The sequence below is a fragment of the Pteropus alecto genome, unplaced genomic scaffold (genome assembly GCF_000325575.1).
Source record: "Pteropus alecto unplaced genomic scaffold, ASM32557v1 scaffold146, whole genome shotgun sequence".
NCBI lineage: Eukaryota > Metazoa > Chordata > Mammalia > Chiroptera > Pteropodidae > Pteropus > Pteropus alecto.
The window spans coordinates 4,349,171-4,369,361 of record NW_006442107.1 but is presented as its reverse complement, the minus strand read 5'-3'; the positions used below and the strand labels follow the sequence as shown (position 1 = coordinate 4,369,361).

The 20,191-nt window shown below is 53.8% G+C and overlaps 1 protein-coding gene across 7 annotated transcripts in view; it reads left to right on the top strand.

Annotated features, from left to right (window-relative positions):
• The window catches only part of CTIF (cap binding complex dependent translation initiation factor), a 249,010-nt gene that overhangs the window by 168,040 nt on the left and 60,779 nt on the right, over positions 1–20,191 (top strand). Inside the window, exon 12 of one of the 7 annotated variants that reach the window (XM_006919920.3) lies at positions 1,687–2,223. The exons of the other annotated variants lie outside the window; for them this stretch is intronic. Coding sequence (XP_006919982.1) covers positions 1,687–1,740 — 54 coding nt within the window. The 3' untranslated portion in view covers positions 1,741–2,223. Of the gene's footprint in view, positions 1–1,686; positions 2,224–20,191 lie in introns of those variants that run through there. 7 annotated transcript variants of the gene reach the window in all.

The window sequence follows — 20,191 nt, the reverse complement described above, 5'->3', positions numbered from 1 at the left end:
GAACCGGAGGAAGGAAGCCGCCCACAGGGCTCCATCCCGCTGTCTTCCCCTCTTCCTGGGGAGCCTGCTCGCTGCAACCTGAGCCCTCGCTGGCCGGCTTGGGCTGCGTCTCTCCAGCTCCAGGCCCCGATCAGGTTCCCATTCCTGGATCGCCCACACTCCCCTGGTGACGAATTCCCGCATTACCTGAGGGATTTGCACATCGGGCATGTTCCTCGTGGGCCGGAATGTCCTGGGAGAGTGTGCAGGGTGACGGCAGGGAGAAACCTGTCTGCCACGTACCGCCATGCATGGGGGCGTCAAGGGACAGGATTGGCCTTTGGCCTTAGCTTTTGTCCTTTCTCGGAGAAGGACCCAGACAGGGCAAGACTTGTAGACAATGGCTGCCAGCTCCAAGTATCCTAGCCAGAGCCAGTGGCGGACAGACACACAGGACGTGAGGTGAGACGGACCCAGGCGGGAAGGGCAACTGGACACAGGGGCCACCCAAGGTCCTGCCTGGGTCCCGCATTTCTTCCAAAGCCCCATGGTTAGAGCAGCCTTGTCCACAGTGTCCGGCAGAGCGTCAGTCCTGGCAGAAGGATCTTTGTGGCCCTACCCCCGCCTCTCCATTAGCCACAAAGTGGACTGGGTTAGGACATCAGGAAAAGAACCTGTTTGGCTGTGCTGAACTCAGAGAAGTTCTCCTTATAATCCCGAGCTAATAACTTCTTGTGGAATTCCTATGTGGCGAGACATGGTCTGGCAAACACTAGGACAGGGAAAGACACCGAATCGAAAGCCGGGAAATAGCTTTCTCAGCCTGATTCATGCCTTCAGCTGGAGCTTGGCCTCTGCAGCTCCCGCTGGGAAGGTTCTTGGCCATTTGACACTCAGCAGTGGACCTTACGATGTTGTGCTGCTAGTGATGAGTCAGGGACCTTGGCGAGGGGCGTGAGTGGCCCCACTCTCCCCAGCCCTGCCACTGGCATGAAACAGTCCTGAGTCCCCCTAGTCCTCAGAAACCTGTTTATTCCATAGTGTGGCTCAATGATAGATATGTCAACCCTACTTATGCCACCTTGTCTCTGGGGCAGAGGAGAGCTGTCACTCCCACGTCCACCATTTGCATAGGTGGAGCATTTTGGGGCCAGGTATTTAGAAATCTGAATGTTCCCCTTAAGCCCCACTCATCCCCTCTTTACCACGTGCAGCCCCAGCTTGCATATAAGCTGAGGAGGGAGCCCCTCGAAAGGCATAACCAGAGGGCTCGAGCTGGGCCCGCAGGCCTCCTGGGCCACTATTCAAGGTTCTTTTGGCTCCCGTGGAAGGCAGCCTGGATGTGCTAACGTGAGGCTGCCCCTGAGCTCCTTGCAGACCCACTGCTTATAAGGCCCAGAGGAAGCCAACACCACATGTCTAATTGGGCCTCCTCAGGCCCTGCTCTCCTCTCTGCAGCTCACGAAGTAGCAGGTTAGAGTAGGCTTTCTGGGCAGCATGATTCATGGCCGCACACCACCCCAGACTCACGAGGTGCAAGAAGGGAGAGCTCATCAACCCCCACAGAGATGTCTTTTTTCACCTGCTTTCATTTTCTGAAAAACCTGATTCGTACCCCTTTGCTGGCAGACAGTCCTAGACCCAGCCCCCAGAGCCTTTCCCTCCCTTTTCTCCCTCTGGGGTTCACACTCAGCTTCATCTCTCCAGGTCCACGGCCACTGGATCCCCAGGCAGCCCCTGGTTCAATTTGGTGGCCTCTGAGATGCCCCTCGTGTGGCCAGGTTTGGCTGCTGCCTCCACATTCATGTTCTGAGACCCAGCTTAGTGATGCTGGCTACAAAGAGGCCAGGGTGTGAAGCATCCTCGGAACACAGCTCCCAGCAGCTGTCCTTGGACGTTGCTTTCCTCAACCAGCCACTTCTGCCGCCGGAGCTTCTGCAGTGGGAACTGGCAGCATGAGACGTGAGGGGCAGGCTCTGATTTAGTGGACACTCTTGGCAGAAATGTGAGGACTGCCTGCCAAGTTGGGGTGCGGCCCCCATAGAAAGGGAAATGGGGCCAGGGAAGGTCAAAGGACCTTTCACCCTTCCCAGTCAGATTCAGCATTGTCATCTCAAGGAACCCAACGGCATTGTCCTCATGAGCTGTGGTGATGTCAAAGACCCTGGAGTCTCAGTCGACCCTTGTCACAAATCCCACAGTTCAAAAAAGGTCTTCAATTTTTACATCTGAACTGAGTCTTTTTGCCTTAGATGTGGTCTTTTTCTTAGTAGTATTTTTATAAGTAAAATTCCACTTATCAGGCAGGCGTTTCTTAAATGTCTGTCATATGTCAAGCATGTACATTAAATCAGTTTCTTGAACTTGAATGTGTGTATGAATCACATGGGATTTTACTTAAATACAGATTCTGATGCAGTAGGTCTTCTTAGAACCTGAGATTCTGCATTTCTAACAAGCTCCCAGGCGATGCTGGTCACACTGGCCCAGTAACAAGGCTTCGAATAACTGATGGCTTGTAGGTGATGGATCAGTTTCATAAACGGGCCAACTGAGGCACATTCTTTTATCAGTGTGATCGTCAGAGGTGGGGATCCAGCCTGGGAGTATTGGGTTTCAGCACTGTGTTCTTCAGGCTAGTGGTTCTCAGCCAGCTGTCTGTTAGACTCATGGGAGGAGGAGCTTTTAGAACATACCAGAGGGGGCCCTACCCCAGACCACTGAATTAGACTTTCCAGGCCTGGGCATCCTCGTTTAAAGGACTCTCCAGGTGATTCTACAGTGCAGCAGGTTGAGCACCACTGTTAAGAAGATACTCCAGAGATGCCCTGACTAGACCACCATTGTCATTTATGAACCAGCTAGCCCTGCCTGTTTGAACTTGAATGTGTGTATGAATCACATGGGATTTATACACCCCATTAAGTGAGTCAAGAAATACGTACTAAGTACTGAACTCTGCTGAGCAGTGCGGATGGAGGACTCGGAGCCTGAGCTGTTGGGACAACACCAAGGCAGAGGCGTCCGCAGCTAAGACGGTCCCTTCTCCTTGCCCAGCCTCAGTCTGCCCTCTGCGCAGTGAGGAAACCGGTCTGGGCCATCCCAAGGGTGCTTTCTCATGCTCCTCACCATTGTTCTGAGGTTCCGCCCAGAGGACCCACACTGACCCCAGTGAGCCAGGCGGGAGGCCAGAGCTGACTCTCCTCTCCCTCTGACCCCGTTTCTCTGTCCTCAGCTCCTCTCCCCACGTTCCTTTCCTTTTTCTTGGCCTCGAATATTTGTTGGAGCAGCTGTCACATGTTTTAGGAAAAGGGCCTCGCTCTCAAATCATACTGCCAGGCTGTACCTAAGGCCAGGCCACCCTGTAAAGCTTTGCCTCCCAGCCTGCCTCACCCCACCCCTTACCAGCCGGCTCCCAGCTTCTTCATGTTTGCAGAGTCCCACACCCACTCGAGTATGTGGATTGATTATTTCTGACTTCCAGGAGCATGTGGGCGCCCAGGGCCCCTGGGTTACAGAAGTCACCAAAACTCTGCCTTGATCCTCACCAGGGAATTGTGGTACAGTAACGGGGAGGGGGACGCCAGTTTCACAGCGAGGTGAAGAATGAGCATGCCTCTTTTTATGGGACCTTTGGAATGACAGGAATTGGAGGCCTGAGCCCCCTCCGCCCAGCACTGCCCCATCACCACCCCAGGCCTTCCACTCGGGCTCAGGGAGTGCTCCTTTGGTTGGGTAGTACAAGTTCAAGCCCTCCTCTGTTGAAATGTGTGTGCCCTGTTTAGCCAGGAGGTGTCTGCATCTGAGCTATGCAGAGCAAAGTATTATTAGAGCAGGCATCAGTGTGTCTGTAACTGAACCTAACTCTCCCTAGCAACCGTTGCCAACAACACTTCTAACAGAAGGATGCGATATCTTTTTTTGAAGAAAAAAAAAAACAACTCATCTCAACCAAGTTGTAAACACAGCAGGGCTGTTGTGAAAAGACAACTCAAAATCAGAATCTGGCATGTGATCAGACTTCAAAATAAATTGCTCCCTGCTAGAACCTTCTAGAAGACACAGCCTCTTAAAAAAATTGACCTCAGGCTAGAGACGGATAAACTCTTGAGAGTTTCTAGCTGGGTCACCATTAAGCCTTGTGTTTGGGGCTTTTTGATATATAGAGACGTAATCGAGTGGTAACAGGGGTTCATGGGGCTTCTGTGGGGTCTCTGGGAATGATTTTAACTGTGTTTCAGTACCAGAAGAGGCACTCTAAATTTTCTGATCTGGTTGCTCCTATCAATAAATCAGAATATAAGATACATCTTTAGGGTTCATGTGACACATCTGCTCCCTCTCCTAGTGCCATGTGTGCCAGCTTGGGCGGAGGACCTGGGCAGTCCTCTAACTCTAGGCATAAGGGGGAACCTCCTTCTCCTGGTTATCTCAAGGTGTCAGGAAAGGGAGAGGAAGGACTAACATTCATTCTTGGAGTTCTAACCAGCCCTAAGTTTGTAAGCTCCTCAAGGGCAGGAATCCTGGCTTAGTTACTGATGGTCCCCAGCTCCTAGTATCATGACTTGTACCTTGTAGGTGCTCAGTAAATGCCTGTGCAAGGGAGCAATAGAGCCCTCAATATTAGCTACCAGTGCTCCCTGGTGTATGATGGGCTTCCTAACACTCCTGAGCATTTTCATGTATGTGAACGTGGGGGTTCTCTCTCCTAGGTGGGCTCCAAGGCAGGAGTCCTTCCCCGCATTTACAGATGAGGAAAGCGGCTCAGTAAGACTACAAGCCCCACCCAAACTCAGGGGACTGAATGGGGGCGGTCAGTCCAGCACCCAAGCTCCTGGCTCCCATGTCACCTGAAAATCACATGTAAGGGTCAGAAACTTAGGAAAATCAGGAATCTGCCTTATGAAGCTCTCAGTGGGGGTTTCAAAATCCACCCCTCTAGAATAATCACGTGGCATTTCCAGCAGTCCCCGAGTCTGAGCTTTCTCAGCCAACAGAGGGCCAGGGGTGTCTAAGGAAACACCTCCGCGTCTCCATTTGCTTATTCCAGATGAACCACACAGCTGTTATTCCCAAGGTTCGGCTCTCCCCTTCACACCCGCTACCCCTGCTCAAGCCTCCTCCCTCGCTTCTGCACGCCCTCTGCCGAGCCGACGTGAGCTCCAGGCATGTAGACTGATTTTACCGTTGGCCCACACCGGCCATACCCAGGGGTAGAAGCACATTGTTCTGCTCATTCCAGAGCCCAAGCAAAGCCCTGGGCTGGACCCACCCTGAGCTCTCTCCACTGCTGCTGAGAATCAAAAGGGAGTGAAGCAAAGGGCCAGCGGGCAAGGCGGGCAGCTTTCCTGGTGGGCAGACTGAGGAGGGCGATTTCGGAGGCCCACCAAAGTTCTCTTTTGCTAAAAAGTGCTGCTCCACCTGCTGGCTGGCATCTAAGCATCCTGCGAGTCGTCGGTGCCCATCCTGAAGGTTGTGCCTTGCAAGGGCCGTGCAGAGCTGGCACGCGCATTCCCCAAAAGTGGGCACCCGCAGGCTTGCGTCACACGTCACGGGAGACCGATTGTCACAGGAGCTTGACCTTCCGCACAAGAGTCTGTGGCGAGCGCGGCTGCGGCGATGGAGGGGCCAGTGCCTGGCTGGCATCGGGGCTCTTAGCCCACCCGCCAGAACCAGAGCGCGTGGGAGCCCGGCGCTCCCTTGCCAGACTGTTGCCCACACTTGCTTTGGCATGAGTGAATTGTACCTTCTTTGTTCCACTCCTCATTTCTTTCTCTCAGGGATCACTTATTGAGCATCTGCTGTGTGCTGCACGCCACGGCGGAGCCTGTGTCTGTGTCACCTCTGTAAATTAGCCTGCCTTTCAGTCTTCTCCCAGCTTATGCAGGTGGGAGGACTGTCTCAAGTCTAGGTGTTTTATTCAAGGCCCCAGCTAGAATGTCTCAAAGTGAATATTCAAACCAGCTTTCTCTGACTATTCAGTTTGGGGGTGCAGGCGTGGAGGTAGAAGCATGGGGGCGTCTGAACGTGCTGAATCTAAGGCCCCCTGTGAAACTTTGAAATGCTCAGTGGGGCAGAATCAGCTCTTGACTTGAACAGTAAAAAGCATTTTGTTTTTTTAATCTGAAAATAAGCAAAGGAAAAAAAGTCATCATTGACTTTCAGTCAATCCCAGAAGGAGCCCAGGACAGCAGCCTGCAAGTTAAGCTTTTCTTTTCCAAAGCTGTGTCCCCTATGTCTTGGGGGCAAAGACTGTGTCCTCATCATCTGCATTCCACCCCAGTGCTGGCACATAGTAGGTATTCAAAAGGCTGGTTCCATAAGTCTCAGTTCAGTGGGGACCAAGGTGGGCAGTAGCCACGGCAGCAGAAGGGAATGAAGCGGTATTCTGTTCCCTCCTGTCTCTGGGCCAAGGGAGCTTTACCCAGGTCAGGAATGGTTTCACCATCTCCCGTGTCCCTTGCCAGGCCGTGTCCTCTTCCCTGCACACCCTCACCCCCTACCCCGGCTTCATTTTTCCTGCTAAATCCCCTGATAGAACTTGGCTGGGCACTTCCCTTTCTGAAGCTGCCACACCGAGGCAGGCCTGCAGATAAGTGGGTTATTGGAGAAGGCCAGCTCAGGTGTCCCGGGCCCCAGAGGGTCACCCCTGGCTGGCTGGCAGCTCACCCCCAGCACCTCCTCCTCCCCAGGGCCAGGCCAGCAGGAGACAGCAGATCTTTTCCCGCAGCTCAGCGAGTGGCCAGCCCCCAGCCGCCGGCGGGAATCTGAGCTATGCTAAGCCGCTCCAGATCGGAGCATCGCTGCCCTGCCCGGGCACGGCCAGCCCAGACAGGGCGCCTCTACCTGTCGCGGCTGCCTCTGGAAAGCTGGCACTGCCTGGGCTGATGGAAAAAATCCTCCTGCGGGTTATGTAACAGCTCACCTCCCTGTCCCTGGCTTCCCAGGGAGGCTCCCAGCCACCACAGAGGGAGAGTGGTGGCCCCCAGCCAGGGAGGGGACAGCGGAGGGTCATTTCTTTGAAAGGGCAGCAAATTGTCTTCAGTGATTGCCGAAGGTCCTCAAGGACCCAAGGAGACTGGGGTGTTCCCTACAGATGCTTTTGGGTCTGGGAGGCCTGCCCAAGCCAAGTAGCCTAGCAGAGTGAGGAAGACTCGTCCAGGCGGCTGGACCCAGAAGGAGGGCTTAAGGAGAGGAAGAAAAGTGATTTTGTTGTTGGTTGGTTTGGTTTGGTTTGTTTTTTTTTAATATGATTTTATTTTTATCGTGGCAAATATATACAACATAAAATTTATCATTTTGACCATTTTTAAGTGCATGACTCAGTGGCATCAAGCACAACCACCACCTCCATCTACCCCCAGAATCTTCTCATTGTCCCAAGCAGAAGCCTCGTAGCCACCAAACAATAACTTCCAGTCCCCCAACCCCACTCCAACTTCCACTCTACCTTCCGTCTCTATGTTCAATGCATACCTCACAGAAGTGGAATCATACGATAGTTGTCCTTTTGTATCTGGCGTTTTTTACTTCGCATATAATGGTTTCAGGGTTCACCCATGTGGTAGCCTGTGTCAGACTTTCCTTCCTTTTCATGGCTGAATATATTCCATTGCATGGCCGGACCCCGTTTTGTTTATCATCCTTCATGGACGGGCACTTGAGTTGTTTCTATCTTTTGGTACTTGTGAATAATGCTGCTATGAACATTCAAATTCAAGTATCTGTTTGAGACCCTATTTTCAGTTCTTTTGGGTACATACATAGATAGAAGAGGAATTGCCGAATCATGGGAAAATTCTATGTTTAACTTTTTAGGAACTGCCAAACTGTTTTCCAGATGGGGGAAAATATAATGAACCAAGACCCAAAGAAATGATGCAAGTGAGGGATAATGGGGATACTAGCTTATCTGGAATCGAGGGTCTAAGTGGAGAGTCAAAGAAAATCTGTAAAATGGAGCAAGTAGGAACCTGAGAGGCAGAAGGGTTTAGACTTTATGAAGTAGGACCGGAAGCCATTGTTGGTTCTTGAGCTGTAGCATCCCAAGATTAATTTAAAATCAGAAGATAGTATAGCCTAAAGGAAGGCTCTACAGATTATCCACCCAACCCATTCATGTTATAGATGGAAACCAGAGACCCAGCGAGGTTAGCAGAAGCCATGTTTTGGGAAGACATGTTTGATGAGTTATTTCTTACATTAGAGAATCAGGGGTTTTAGGTGACCGCAGTTGTCTCTTTTGCAAAGGGAGCACACACATGAGCCTGCCCCCCAAGGCTCTAAGCTGCAATGGCAGGCCTCATTTCCCCACCCTCCTCTCAACAGCCTGTTCTCGGCTCCTGGTCCATGGAACAGCAGCATTCCAGCTACCGTTCCCACAATCCAGAGGCTGGAAGCTGGGGTTGCCTACTCCAGGGACAGTGGGCCGGTGTGGGAGGTTGTGTCCCTCTACCTTTGTTCCCCTTCCTTATGCAAGTGCCGCAATGGGCTGTGAGAGCTTCTAGAAAGTGGGCATTTTTTAACTGGGGCCCAATGGTCAAAGGTGAACAGGGTTCCCAGCCAAGGGTGCATGAGCACGTGGCCTGCTGGCAACCTCCAGGGACAATGAACAGAACTCTGCCCAGCATGTCCCCGACCTCTGCCACTGGTGCCCACCCTAAGTGTGGTGGGCACATCTCCCCCTGACTCTTCATTCACCCATACCTGCCTGCATCGGCTGTGTTCCACATGCCTGGCATGAGTGAGAATGACTTATCAGGAAGTGTATGAGGTCAGGGTTGGGCAGAGAGGGTTGGAGATGTGGAAAGAGGTTATAAAGAGCCAGTAAGAATGCCGCTCTTGTCTTGAACTTACTGCTTTCAGGGTCCTGTCTCCCCTAGATAAGTGAACAGAGGTCCTCCAGCTCCTGGGCCAGTGGGCATCCTATGAACACTCCAAACCCATGCCATGCCCACTTCCTAGTTTCTTCTTACCTGTAGACCTTTCCCTGTTTGATGGCATCTCTGTCTGGGAGAAGTGGTGACATTTGACCATGAAGCAGGGACTAGACTGTGTGACCTCTAGAGGTCACCGTCCAACCCGGGACTCTTGGAGGAGCCTCAGAATCATCAGTACAGGGAACCTGGCCTCAGAACCCAAAGTTCAGAATCAGGGCTCCCCAAGCACCCACAGAGACTCCAAGCCCCACTGCCTCATGCCTAGAGTATGAGTCTTCAGGGAGAAAGAGGCACAGCCCTTTCTGGCCCTATATCAACCCCAGTTCCAGCTGACAGATTGCTACCTACTCGTTGACAGATTGCCACCTTCACTTAACCCTTTGGTAGCCCCTCCAGATCCCAGTTCACAGAGGGAGAAAAGCTTTAGGCCACTTTAAAACACGGGGACAGACTAAAGCAGCCCCTCCTGTGACAGCCCTCCAGCCCTTCTCCTGGGGAAGCCCCTTGCCTTCCACAGTATCACACTCTTGACAGTGCCCAGCTAGGGCCATGCGTATTACAGAGAAGTTGTATCACTCCTGGATCATTCGCACCCAGACTCATTAAGCAGAGAGGGCCCTCAGGCTACCATGGCACCGTGTACTGCCCCTACCTCCCGCTGGTGGTGCCAAAAGATGGCTGGGCTCCAGCTCAGGCTTACAGATATCTATCTATAGTTGGAATAAGTGCATTCTGGAGCAGCTGCATGTAAATCGAAGCTCCACATATTAGACTCACACTTACCATCGGTCCCATTAGACAACACCCATTGCATTACCCTGGGTGTTAGAACAAGTCTGATTAGAGGAATAACATGGAGTTGGAAGCACAGTCACTTGGAATTCAGCCTGCAGGCCACAGAGACTTCGTCTTAATGACTTACTGCCATGTGGCATAAGAAATCATTGACACAGCCCAGAGTCTGACACCTACCTTCTAACCCCAGTTCTGGCACCAGTCAGCTGGTGACTTTGGGCAGATCTCAAAGTCTAGCTGCCCTCCACTTACTCTTCCATTAAATGGAGTAGTAACGCTTTCCTCTTATACCTGCTTACCCCACAGACATAATCATTGTTAAAATCTACTGAAACACATCTCATTTTTCCTGTGTCCTCTTAAGTCTCCTCCTCCAAGAGGAATTCCAGGATTTTGTAAAAGCATGTTTTTCTTTTTGCTCCTGATGAATCCCCTTCATTCAAGATTCCTAGCAGAGGCCCCACACAGACCTTCCAAAAGCCCAGGGGTCCCCAAGGTGTACTAGGACTAGGGATTTAGATGCAGCACTCCGGATAGCCCTGGGGTCCAACCATAACGAGAGCTCTCATGGGGGCCTAGGGCTGGTGTTGAGGCCCTGCTGGGTGCCCCATGCTAGGCACTGTTAAACCCCAGTGAGCAGGGGTACTGGTCTCTATCAGATATTTAGAGACCAGCTGGTGGCTAAAACCAGCAAAACCAGCTCAATCAGAGAGCAGTTTAAGAAAGTCTGTGGTAGGGGCATGCCCTTTAAGTGCTGGTAGCTGGGGAAGACTTCTTGGAGGAGGTGGCATGAAAGAAGAGGCAGGATTTGGGTGGTCAGAGGAAAACAGGAGGAAGAAGCCAAAGCAAAGGCTTGTAGGTGGGCGGAGCCTGGGTGGAGCGCAATTGTGCAGGTGAGCATGGTGGGTGAGGCTGTGCTTACGGCCTGGCAGAGGGTGTGTCAGAAAGCCCCTGTATGATGCTGCCCAGCCAGGCAGTGACCCCAGGTCACAGTAACCACACTGGCTCATTCATCTGCTGGCACTTGCTTTTCACCGTTTCAGGCCAAGACTGTATTAATCCAAAACTAAAACGTCTACCTTAAGAGTAGTGAGCTCCCTGGCAGCCTTGGGCCTCGGTCAGTCTTGGGCAGGAGACAGAGAGGGCCACCGCGTCTGGGGCCTGGGCCAGCCTGCAGGGAACTGTGATGCCAAGGTTTCATTGAGGCAGATAGTGTGGGAGACCTTCCCCGCCTCCCCTCCCTGGCCAGCTCACTGCCTTGTAGAGGGGTAAGGTTCCAGGTGCCCACCTCACGTAGCCCACTTACCCCTCCTTAGAGATCAGCTGCTTCCAAGAGCCGTCTGGAGGTGGGTGTCCACACGCAGGCGTGCAGCACTGATGCCGTCTCACTGCCTCTCCTCCTGCAGCAGCCATTAAGCCCCCCGGGGACCAGAGGCAGGGCTGCTCTCGATGCCAGGGCCGGGCAGGTTCATGAAGCAACCCTCACGCTTTTACCTCCCCGCTCCTTCCCCAGCACATATTTTCTGGTAGAAAAGGAGACAGGATGTCTGAAACCAGCCAGCGTCTTGCCTAGCTCCACACGCTCTGGCCTCAGTGTCCTCACTTGATGTGGGGGATCAGTCACCCACTGGGCGATGGGAATCATGGCTACCGTATGTCTCTCACGGCCCCTCGAATGCCTTGGGCCTGAGAAGGTAGTATGGGGGTCCAGGATGGAGGAGAGCCTGGAACACATTTGGGGGTGGATTAGAAGCAGGAAGAGAAGATGGGGAGAGGCTCAGAAGTAGGGGAACTGGAAGCTTAGGGTTTAAAGGTGCGGTGTAGGAGGATGCGTCCAGGGCTGCAGGAAGTCTGGGTTCTAGCTCCTGCCCTGCCCTCCTCTAACTGGGTGACCTCAGGTCAGTCCTTCCACCTTCTAGTGGTTTCCTTGCCCATAAAATAAGGGATTAGAAGAGGTGATTTCAGTGGTCCCTTCTAGCTCTTTGTTTCTAAAACAGACATGCTGGGCATACAGAGGGTGCCTGTTAATTGCGTGCTGCTGACTGATTGGTCATTGGAGTGACCAGTGAAAAGCAGACTGTATCTCAGACTCTCCCTGCCTTGGGGGAAGGGGGAGGCATCTGTGGTCCCCACTGTTCCTCCCCACCCTCCTGGCCAGGTCTATGGAGTCAGTACCCACTTGATGGGCAGAGCAGCCTGCAGGGGGCACCAGTGCTCAAGGCCAGCCTCCCCTGCCTTCAGGCCCCTCCCAGTCCAACCCAGCATCTTGGTATCCTGGGGGTTGACCATTGCAAAGAGTCAAGCCAAATGGGGGTGGCTGTGCCACAAAACCACCCTACTATGTGCAATTTCCAGCCCCTCTGGGGCCCAGCCCTGAGTCCAGAAACCTTAGTTTGTGGATGTCTTCCAGACCTCCAGGGCAGGCCAGCAGTGGTCATTCCCCCAGTCTCTGGTGGGTACCTGTCAGCTGTCTGGCCTGGAGCACTAATATCTCCTCCCCTTCCGTCAACAGTCACTCTGCAGGCATTTATTGTGCAACGGCTATGTGCAGACACTGTACCCTAAGTACTCATTAGACTTTTGTGAAGTGGGTGTTTATAGTTTCTCCTATACATGGATAAAGAAAGTTCCTAAAAGCTTTAGAAACTCACTTGAGGTCACACAGCCAATCAGTGACAAAAGCAGAATCCCAGTCCCCGAAGCCCCATGCCCCTGCCTCCTAAGACCATGCCTCTGTTGGCCAGAAGTCTATTTGTGTTTGGGGGCAGGGCCGGGTATAAGGTAGATGACACTTGGCAGAGAAACAAAATAAGAAGATGCCTTTTAGATGACAGTGTTGATCAGAGCCTCCTCCACACAGACTAAACAGTGTCCATGTGATCTCTTCACTGTCATCTTCTGACAGAAAGAATCTGGAGACACTTTCCAGACCGGTCTCACTGTGGGCAGGGAGCAGAGATGTCCCTCTCCACCTAGCTGCAGCTAGGAACCAAGGTGGCTTCTCTGTGGCCATCCCATCCACTGGTTTCCCACCCATCACCCTCATGAGTCATGAAAAAAGGCAAAAAGAAGACTCGATTCTGTTTGATCTGCTCCCACTTGGTGAGTTCTTGTGAGTGGGTGCCGCTGGTGCCCTAGGCCTTGGGCATTGCTGAGGCCCTCTCTATTTGCAGCTCCTGAGGTCAGGCAGTAGGGTGAGTCTCCTGCGACAGGCCCCAGCAGCGGGAGCCCAGAGGAAGCAGATCGTGTCTCAGATGAGGCTTCGCGCCTCCGTGGCCTGTCTAGACCAGAGGAAGGGGTGGTGGCATCTTTAACTGGTCCCTTCCTTCCTTATTGCCCAGCAAGCCTGAGAGGCCAGGACATCAGGCTGCAAAGTATAAAGGAAAGAGAGAGAGAGAGAGAGAGAGAAAGAGAGCACGCGCACCCGCATGCTGTCTCATTTCTAATGCTTTCTAAATTATTAAGAAGTGGGGACCCTGGGGTGTGAGCCGAGGCAGCTGGTTGCTCAGTCCCGAAGGAGCCCTTCTAAGGTTTCCCTGGCGCCCAGCCCAGAGTGCCACCCCGGAGTCAGAGCCGCGTGGAAAGCCTTCTTCCTGCTGCTGCCGTGCTTTTCTTGTTTTTAAACTCCCCCCATACAACTCGATTTCTCATCAGCCCCTCTACATTTCGGTGGCTGTGGCTTCGTTCCGGAATCGGGTTAAGTAGCCTGGGGAAAGGTCCGATCGGGGTCTGCAGGAAGGCGAGGGCCACTTAGCACAGCTCACTCCCACAAGCATTTTTGCTGCATGGGTTCGTGTGCATCCTCTCCCTGCAAGCCTGGTATGGCCACAGACACCTTGGCTCCTCGGCCTTATCAAAGGGAAGCTCAAAAATATGGTGTTGGCACATCATAGCCTGTTCCTCCAAGCTTCCTCTCCCTCCAGCCCCGACAGAAGAGGCAGCATTCTTGAGAGCTGATTGGAATGAGAGCCCCACAGGAGCAAGATGGCCAGGCGCCAGTTCGGTTTGTCTTTATTGAGCACCCTCTGTGTACCTCAGGGATTGGGCTTGAGGGAGGGGAGTACAAATGGGCTCAGAGGCCCATCTGTCCTCTCCCTCTACCCACATCATCCCACCGAGAGCTGGCACAGCTTTCCCGTACTCAGATCAGCCAGTATGTTTGTGGAGACCCCTGTCCCTGCCTCCATGGAGCTTCTGGCTCTGTGAGCCCCCTCCTGGTTGTCTGGCTCCCTATGACCCCAAAGGGTTTGCTTGCAAAATTGTGTTCTCTGGACTCTGTGTTTTCCCTGTCTGTTCTACCCTCCCAGCACCTTCTGGCTCTGGCCCCAGCGCCAGCCCCTGTCTGTCCCTGCAAACACAAGTCAGCTGTGTGTGCAGACAAAGCCGTGCGTCGCAGTGGGGGCCGGGCCTACAGAAGGGACATTTCCAGGGAACTCTGGGGGCAGTGGCTGGGAGGGCAGAGGCCGCTGTCTGATAGCAGGGACTTGGCGTCACCGTCTAGGGGACTTGGCCGAGCCCCAGGGGCCAGTGGCTGTGGGTGGTGACTGGGAGAGGCAGCCAGGCTGGAAGAAATCTGCTGTTTGAGAAGTGTAGGAAACAGGCTGGACAGGGGAGATAACGGCCCGTTTTCTGTGTGTCTGTGTGCGTCTGCGTCTGCCGACGAGGGCGGCTGGAGCCAGGCGGTCTGAGGCCGTATCTAGTGAGATTTTTGTTCTGGGTTGTGAAAGTGACCTATGGAGCCAGCAGCAGGGTTCAGGGCCTGGGAGAGAAGACATGTGGCTCTGCCCTCCCCTCCCCCTTGTGTTCCTCTCCGTCTTCCTCTTCCCCTCCCCACTACCAAAGAGTAGGAAGTGGCAGGGGTGAGCCAGAGGGAACATTCTTCGTGCCCTGCAAATAGTTAAAGGTCTGGGTTTCAGTCTTGATTGTGTCACTAATTTGACATATGAACTTGGATACATCCCCTCATATTTCTGGCTCTCAGTCTCACTGGCTGTAAAATGGGGATTATTTATATCTGCCCTCATATTGCACAGAGTGATTGGAAAGATCTTATGGAATAAAGAGGTGAAAACAGTTTGTAACTGTAAAGCGCCACATGAACGTAAGGAGTTGTAATGATTAAAACTGCTTTGTGTCTGCAAGGGTTGCTGAATAAGACCTGGGTCAGAGGAACCCGTTGGGGTGGTTGAAGTTTGGAGGGGAGGCGGGTAACAGCGGTAGGTTATAAGCCCCACCAAGAGTGGGCCCTGCAGGAACTTAGCCCTGGGACAAGGGAGGCTTCAGAGGCTCTCTGCGGGTGGGAGTGTTGGTCACAGGTTTGCTGACTCAAGTAGAAGATGCCTGGGTGGAGAATTGGAGAGATGGGGCACGTACTTCTCAGGGGAATCGGAGAGAGGTTTGAGCCCTTCACCCATCGGGGCTTGGGGCGCTTGTTTTGTCTGGAGGACAAAGTCCAACAGATTGCAGAGGGACGCGGGAGGAGCTTTGGTTTCCTTTCCTAACCTCCACTGCCCGAGGAAGCCAGGTCGCCCTGTCCCCCCACCTCCTCCCCATTCTGACCTAGAAATCAACGGTCTCTGGTGTGGAAAGTGCAGGAAGGAGCTAGCAGGGGTGACAGGACAGCTAGGCTGAGAGAAGCTGAGCTATTTAAAGTGTGCAGTGCCTCGGGGGCATGAATGCCACCCACCCCCCAAGGTGCTCTCAACATTCAGCTTTCCCTCCTTGGCCCAGATCCCATGCCCTGGGCCACGGGTCAGGTGCCAGGGGATCTGGGAAGCTGCAGCTCCTGGGAATGGCATGGGAGGGTGGCTCAGCCTCCCCTCCAGCTTGGGTTCCCTCCTCTGAGGCTCCAGGCTGAGTTGGCGGGGCCACACGGACTCGTGGCTCCCTGTGCCTTATAAATGGGGCTGGGGATGCGTGGGGAACTTAGAGGAGGAATGCCCGGCACCTGTAGCCCAAGACGACTGCTACCCTCTCCCTCCACTGGCCACGTGTCACCAGCCTCCGGGAACCAGAGCCAGCTGGGCGCAGGGTTGGAAAGTGGGGACGCTTTGCCTGGCAGGCCCTTCTCCCTGTCCCAGCCTGCGTTTTCAGCACACCCCAGATTACAAAGGGTTTTCTTCTTTTACCCCAATTAGCATTTTCCTGCCCTGTGTCCTAACCCATCGGTGAGTGATGCAGCCCCTCCGCTCCTCTCTGCTCAGGGCCGGTGCCTCAGCCTGGAAGAGCAACTGGAAGGCAGGCCCGTTAGACACATCGGCCCCGCATGTGGGACCGGCCGAAAGTGCTTTATCTGAGTGGCTCCCAGGCGCCGGCCTTGAACCGAAGCTGGTCTACACGGCGCGCTGCACTAGCGTGGTTTATGTATGGCGTGATTTGAACAGTTGCCAGCTGCCCTGTCTGGGAAGGACCAGCCATCATCCTGAGACTGCATCCTTCCTACTATCTTGGCATTACATTGTCTTTTCTTTTCTGAAATGATGGGTGAAAGCTTTTTTAAAAACATTCTTACCAAAATAAAACATTGGCAACCCTCAAACTTTACAGGTCCAAGAAATCCTGGCACCCAGGCCCAGGGCGCTGGTGGATGGCCAGAATAACACAGGGCACCCGGCCGGCCTGGGAACCGGGGATCCCAGGCCTGCAAGGCATCGGGTGAGAAGCATTGACGAGTGAGTGGGGTATAGCCCAGGGATCTGGGACAAGGTGCTCACCAAGCTGGGGCTGCATGTCTCAGCTTGACACAAACTCGTGGCTTCGCACCTTGGGTTTCCAGCCCACCCCACCTGCTCTCTTCTCTCCACTGGAGATGTCCTTATGCATGTCTGGGAATTCGGTGTCCGAGCTGCCCACCCCAGGCCACTCCTGTCACTGCAGACCTGGGGAAGCCCAAAGAAGCTGCACAGGCTGCCTTCAGTGGAGGAGAGTGCGTTGCCCCCTCTTGAATGCTGACCTCAGTGACCTAGTCAGCACACGCTCCTGCCAGCCTTCCATGGCTGCCTGGCCGCTTGCTCGTGCTTTCTCTCTCTCCCTCTCTCTCTCACATGCCCCCTGTGTCCATCTCACGTCGCCCCCATGGGTGCGCTGGTCGACAGGCTTTTCCACATAGAGATTCATTCATTTGTTGGCTGAGAACGTGTTGCGTGCCAAGCAGCACGCTAGTGGGAAAATGGAAAAGACCCTCTACGGGGTTTCTCCTGATGCGACGTCGCTGCAAACCCGGATGCTGAGCGCTGAAACAGAGCGCACGCGGACCGCCTGGGAACCTGAGGGAGGAGGCCCTCGCTTGGGGAACATCGGAGGCTGTGGTCAGGAAAAGGGACATGAGCGATGGGCCTCAGTGACTGGGCTGGCGGGCGCCAGACGAAAATGCAGGGGAGCATTTTCCAGGCAAACGGATGAACGTAGCCCAGGCAAGAAGCAGGAAAGAAAAGTTCGCGGAGGAAAAGGTGAAGTTACCGGAGGGAAGTGTGCACTGGGGACAGAGAAGGGGCAGAGCGGGGCCTGGCGGGTGGGGAGGGACCCTGTTTGCCCTACCAAGGCCTTTGGGGTGCCATCGAAGGTTTGTGAGGATGGAGGTGATGTCTCCCGGCTGGCATGTTAAACCTCCCTCTGCATCTGGATGGAGGAGCGAGGGACAAGGACTTTGTGAGGAGTAAGGCGCTCGCTTGGGGAGCCTCCTGCAGAAGCCAGGACAGGTCTGGTTTGGAGCCTCCACTCAGGCGATGGCAGAGGGGCCCGAGGGTCAGAGTGGTCTCTGGGTCGAGTCTGGGCGACCAGTACGTGTCAGAAGCGAGAAGGAGGGACGTGGCAGATTTCCGGCCCGGATGCCCTTCGTGTCGGGACCCTTTTGTGAGTCACGTCAGCACCGTGAGTGCAGGATGCTTGGCAGAGTACACAGTGTCTCCCATACTCGCTCAGGGAAAGGCACGCTGTCATCCTCCCTCTCAGAATGGGTCACCTCCCGTATCTCCCCATGCTTCCTGAAAAGTACACCCCAAAGAGATGAGCTCTGGGTTCTCAGCCCTCGGCTATGTGCTGCATTTGTGAGCATCAGATTTTCCACACTGGGTAATTTTGCCTGTGGTCCCCTGCTTCTGGTAAAATCAGACACGGGGGTGCCATTCCCTTTTCTTTCTTTCTTTCTCCCTCGTTCCTTCCCTTTCTCCCTCTTTCCTTCCTTCTTTGCTCCTTAGGAGTGCATGTTTCTCACTCGTACAGGCTCCAGACCTAAACTCTACTCTGGTGGCTTTAAGTGACCAGGAAATTAGAAAAATAATATATAGAAACCGGACTTGGGATGCCCTTGCATTAAGGTTTGGGCAGCCTTGGTTCGCCATGAAGCCCCCACTGCTGCCCACACTCCCGGGGAGCTCCTAGCCCCTCCAGGCTGGCGGACAGTTTCCTCCCTGCACACGTCCGCCATCCTGCAGAAACCCGTCCACCTGCAGATAGCTCACGTTTCCTCCGAAATGGATGAGGAGCCTGGCCCACCTCCAAGACCGTCAAGGAGAGCAAAAGGCTTCCAAGCCCGGGGGAAGGAATTTGGAGGATTCTTAAGAGACCGCCTGGGAGTCAGAACCTAGCTATGGCCTTGGCTTTACCGTGAACTAGCTGTGACCTCAGCGTTCCCAACAGCAGCTGCTGCTTCTATTTACCAAGTTTCTACTGTGTAACTTGGCCACACCTGGGAGCTCTGGAAATGCCAGTGCCCAGGCCACACCCAGACCAATCGAATCACCAGCTCTGGAGGCGGGACCTGGGCACCAGCATTGTCCAAAGCCTCCCAGGTGAGTGGAACATGCAGTCAAGTTTGAGGACCACGGCCCCAGGCATTCTGCTTAGGATGGTCCCTAGGTTAAGATCATTGTCATAGCAACCCTGCTAGGTTTTATGAATGAGGCTATTGAGGCTCAAAGAGTTTGAATAACTTTGTGATCCTTGAGGTCTGCTTTGTCCGAAGCCTATAACTCTTCCTCCTTTGCAGGGAATTGTCCTGGTGTTTGGAGGGGGCTGCTAGCTGAAGGAAGAATTGACCCCTGGTACTAGGACTGGCAGGCTATCTGCCTGTTTAAAACTAAGCATCAATCAGCGGTTACTTGTGGGGCTTCCCAAGCCCAGCAGTGAGCAGTATAAGAGCCTGGTTGGACTCAGGAGCTACGTTCCTGCCTAGGTTCAAATCCTAGCTCCAACACTTACAGGCCGTGCAACTTTAGACAAGTGACCTAATCTTTCTGTGTCTCCATGTCCTCGTCTGCATGATGGGGATGATTGATGATTAAATGGGATGCCACGTGTAAGGATTTAAAGCAGTGCCTGGCACGTAGTCAACACTCAGTAATTCCCAGCTGCGCTAAGAATTATTGGTGTCATTGTGCATTTGTCCACTGCTGAGCAGAAACTAGATGGCACATAGACCTGAATCAGTGAGAGGTGCCATCGTAAGTCAGTGTTTCTCCTTTGGCTTCTCCTGCCCTTAGCTAGGCGGCCAGAATTCCTGGGGCATGGTGTCCAAGCTGGGAACTCTGAAGAGGGAGGAAGGACCCCAACCTAGCTGTCTTCCAACCCAGGGTTACCTTCCTCCTCTCTCCGCCATGACCATCGCTACCCTTTTCTGCCAGGCAGCCGCCGACTCTATAAAAGCCTTCTGCTTGCGGGACAGGGGATGGCTTGCTTGACCTCTAGAGTCTCCCTCCCTGCACTGCACTAAATCTCAGCCACCTCACTCTGTCACTGAGTCTCTGTCCTGCTGGGGTCCACAGCCAGTCCATATGGTTCAGCCAACAGCCTGGAAGGGGGCCCTGTAGATGGGACATTGTTTGGGTCACCAGACCACTGAGGCAGGGGCAGGGCCAGGGTCTGGACAATAGCAGCGCCTTTCAGTGGCTCTCAGGGAACAGCTGTGACAGGGCGGGCAGGAGACAGATGACTGAGATCCACCCCTGGTCCTTACTGTTTGTGAGGAATGGGCAGAGGAGGGGGTCCAGCAGGACAGACTGTGGCCACAATCGTTCACGTCTTATGCATGGATAGGAAAAGGGAGGGAGGAAGGAAGGGAGGGAACCTGTTTCTCTCAGAAGTACATCACGAGGCACCAAGGGCTTTTCTCCAGTTATTATCTGTCTGCAGGTTGGGTTTACACGCGGAGCTGTGTAGCCCAACTGTAGGCCTTAGTTGCTTCCACTCCAGGAGCTTAAATACGGCTGCCCCCAATCCAGGTGCTGCAGCAAGGGCCCATGATAAGCCCCAGCTCTCGGTCTCCTGTGTCTCCTCTCCTGGTTGAGTTTTCCCTCCCGTGGCAAGAAAGAAGGGGCGGGCGAGAGAGAGAGCGCGAGAGCGAGAGAGAGCGTGAGCGTGAGAGAGCGAGCACGAGAGAGCGAGAGAGAGATTGTGTTACCATGGTCTGCATTCCACCTCCCAGACCTTGTGCATCTGGCTGCACTGTCTGCTTTTCTTCCAAAGGACGTTTAGATTGAGGG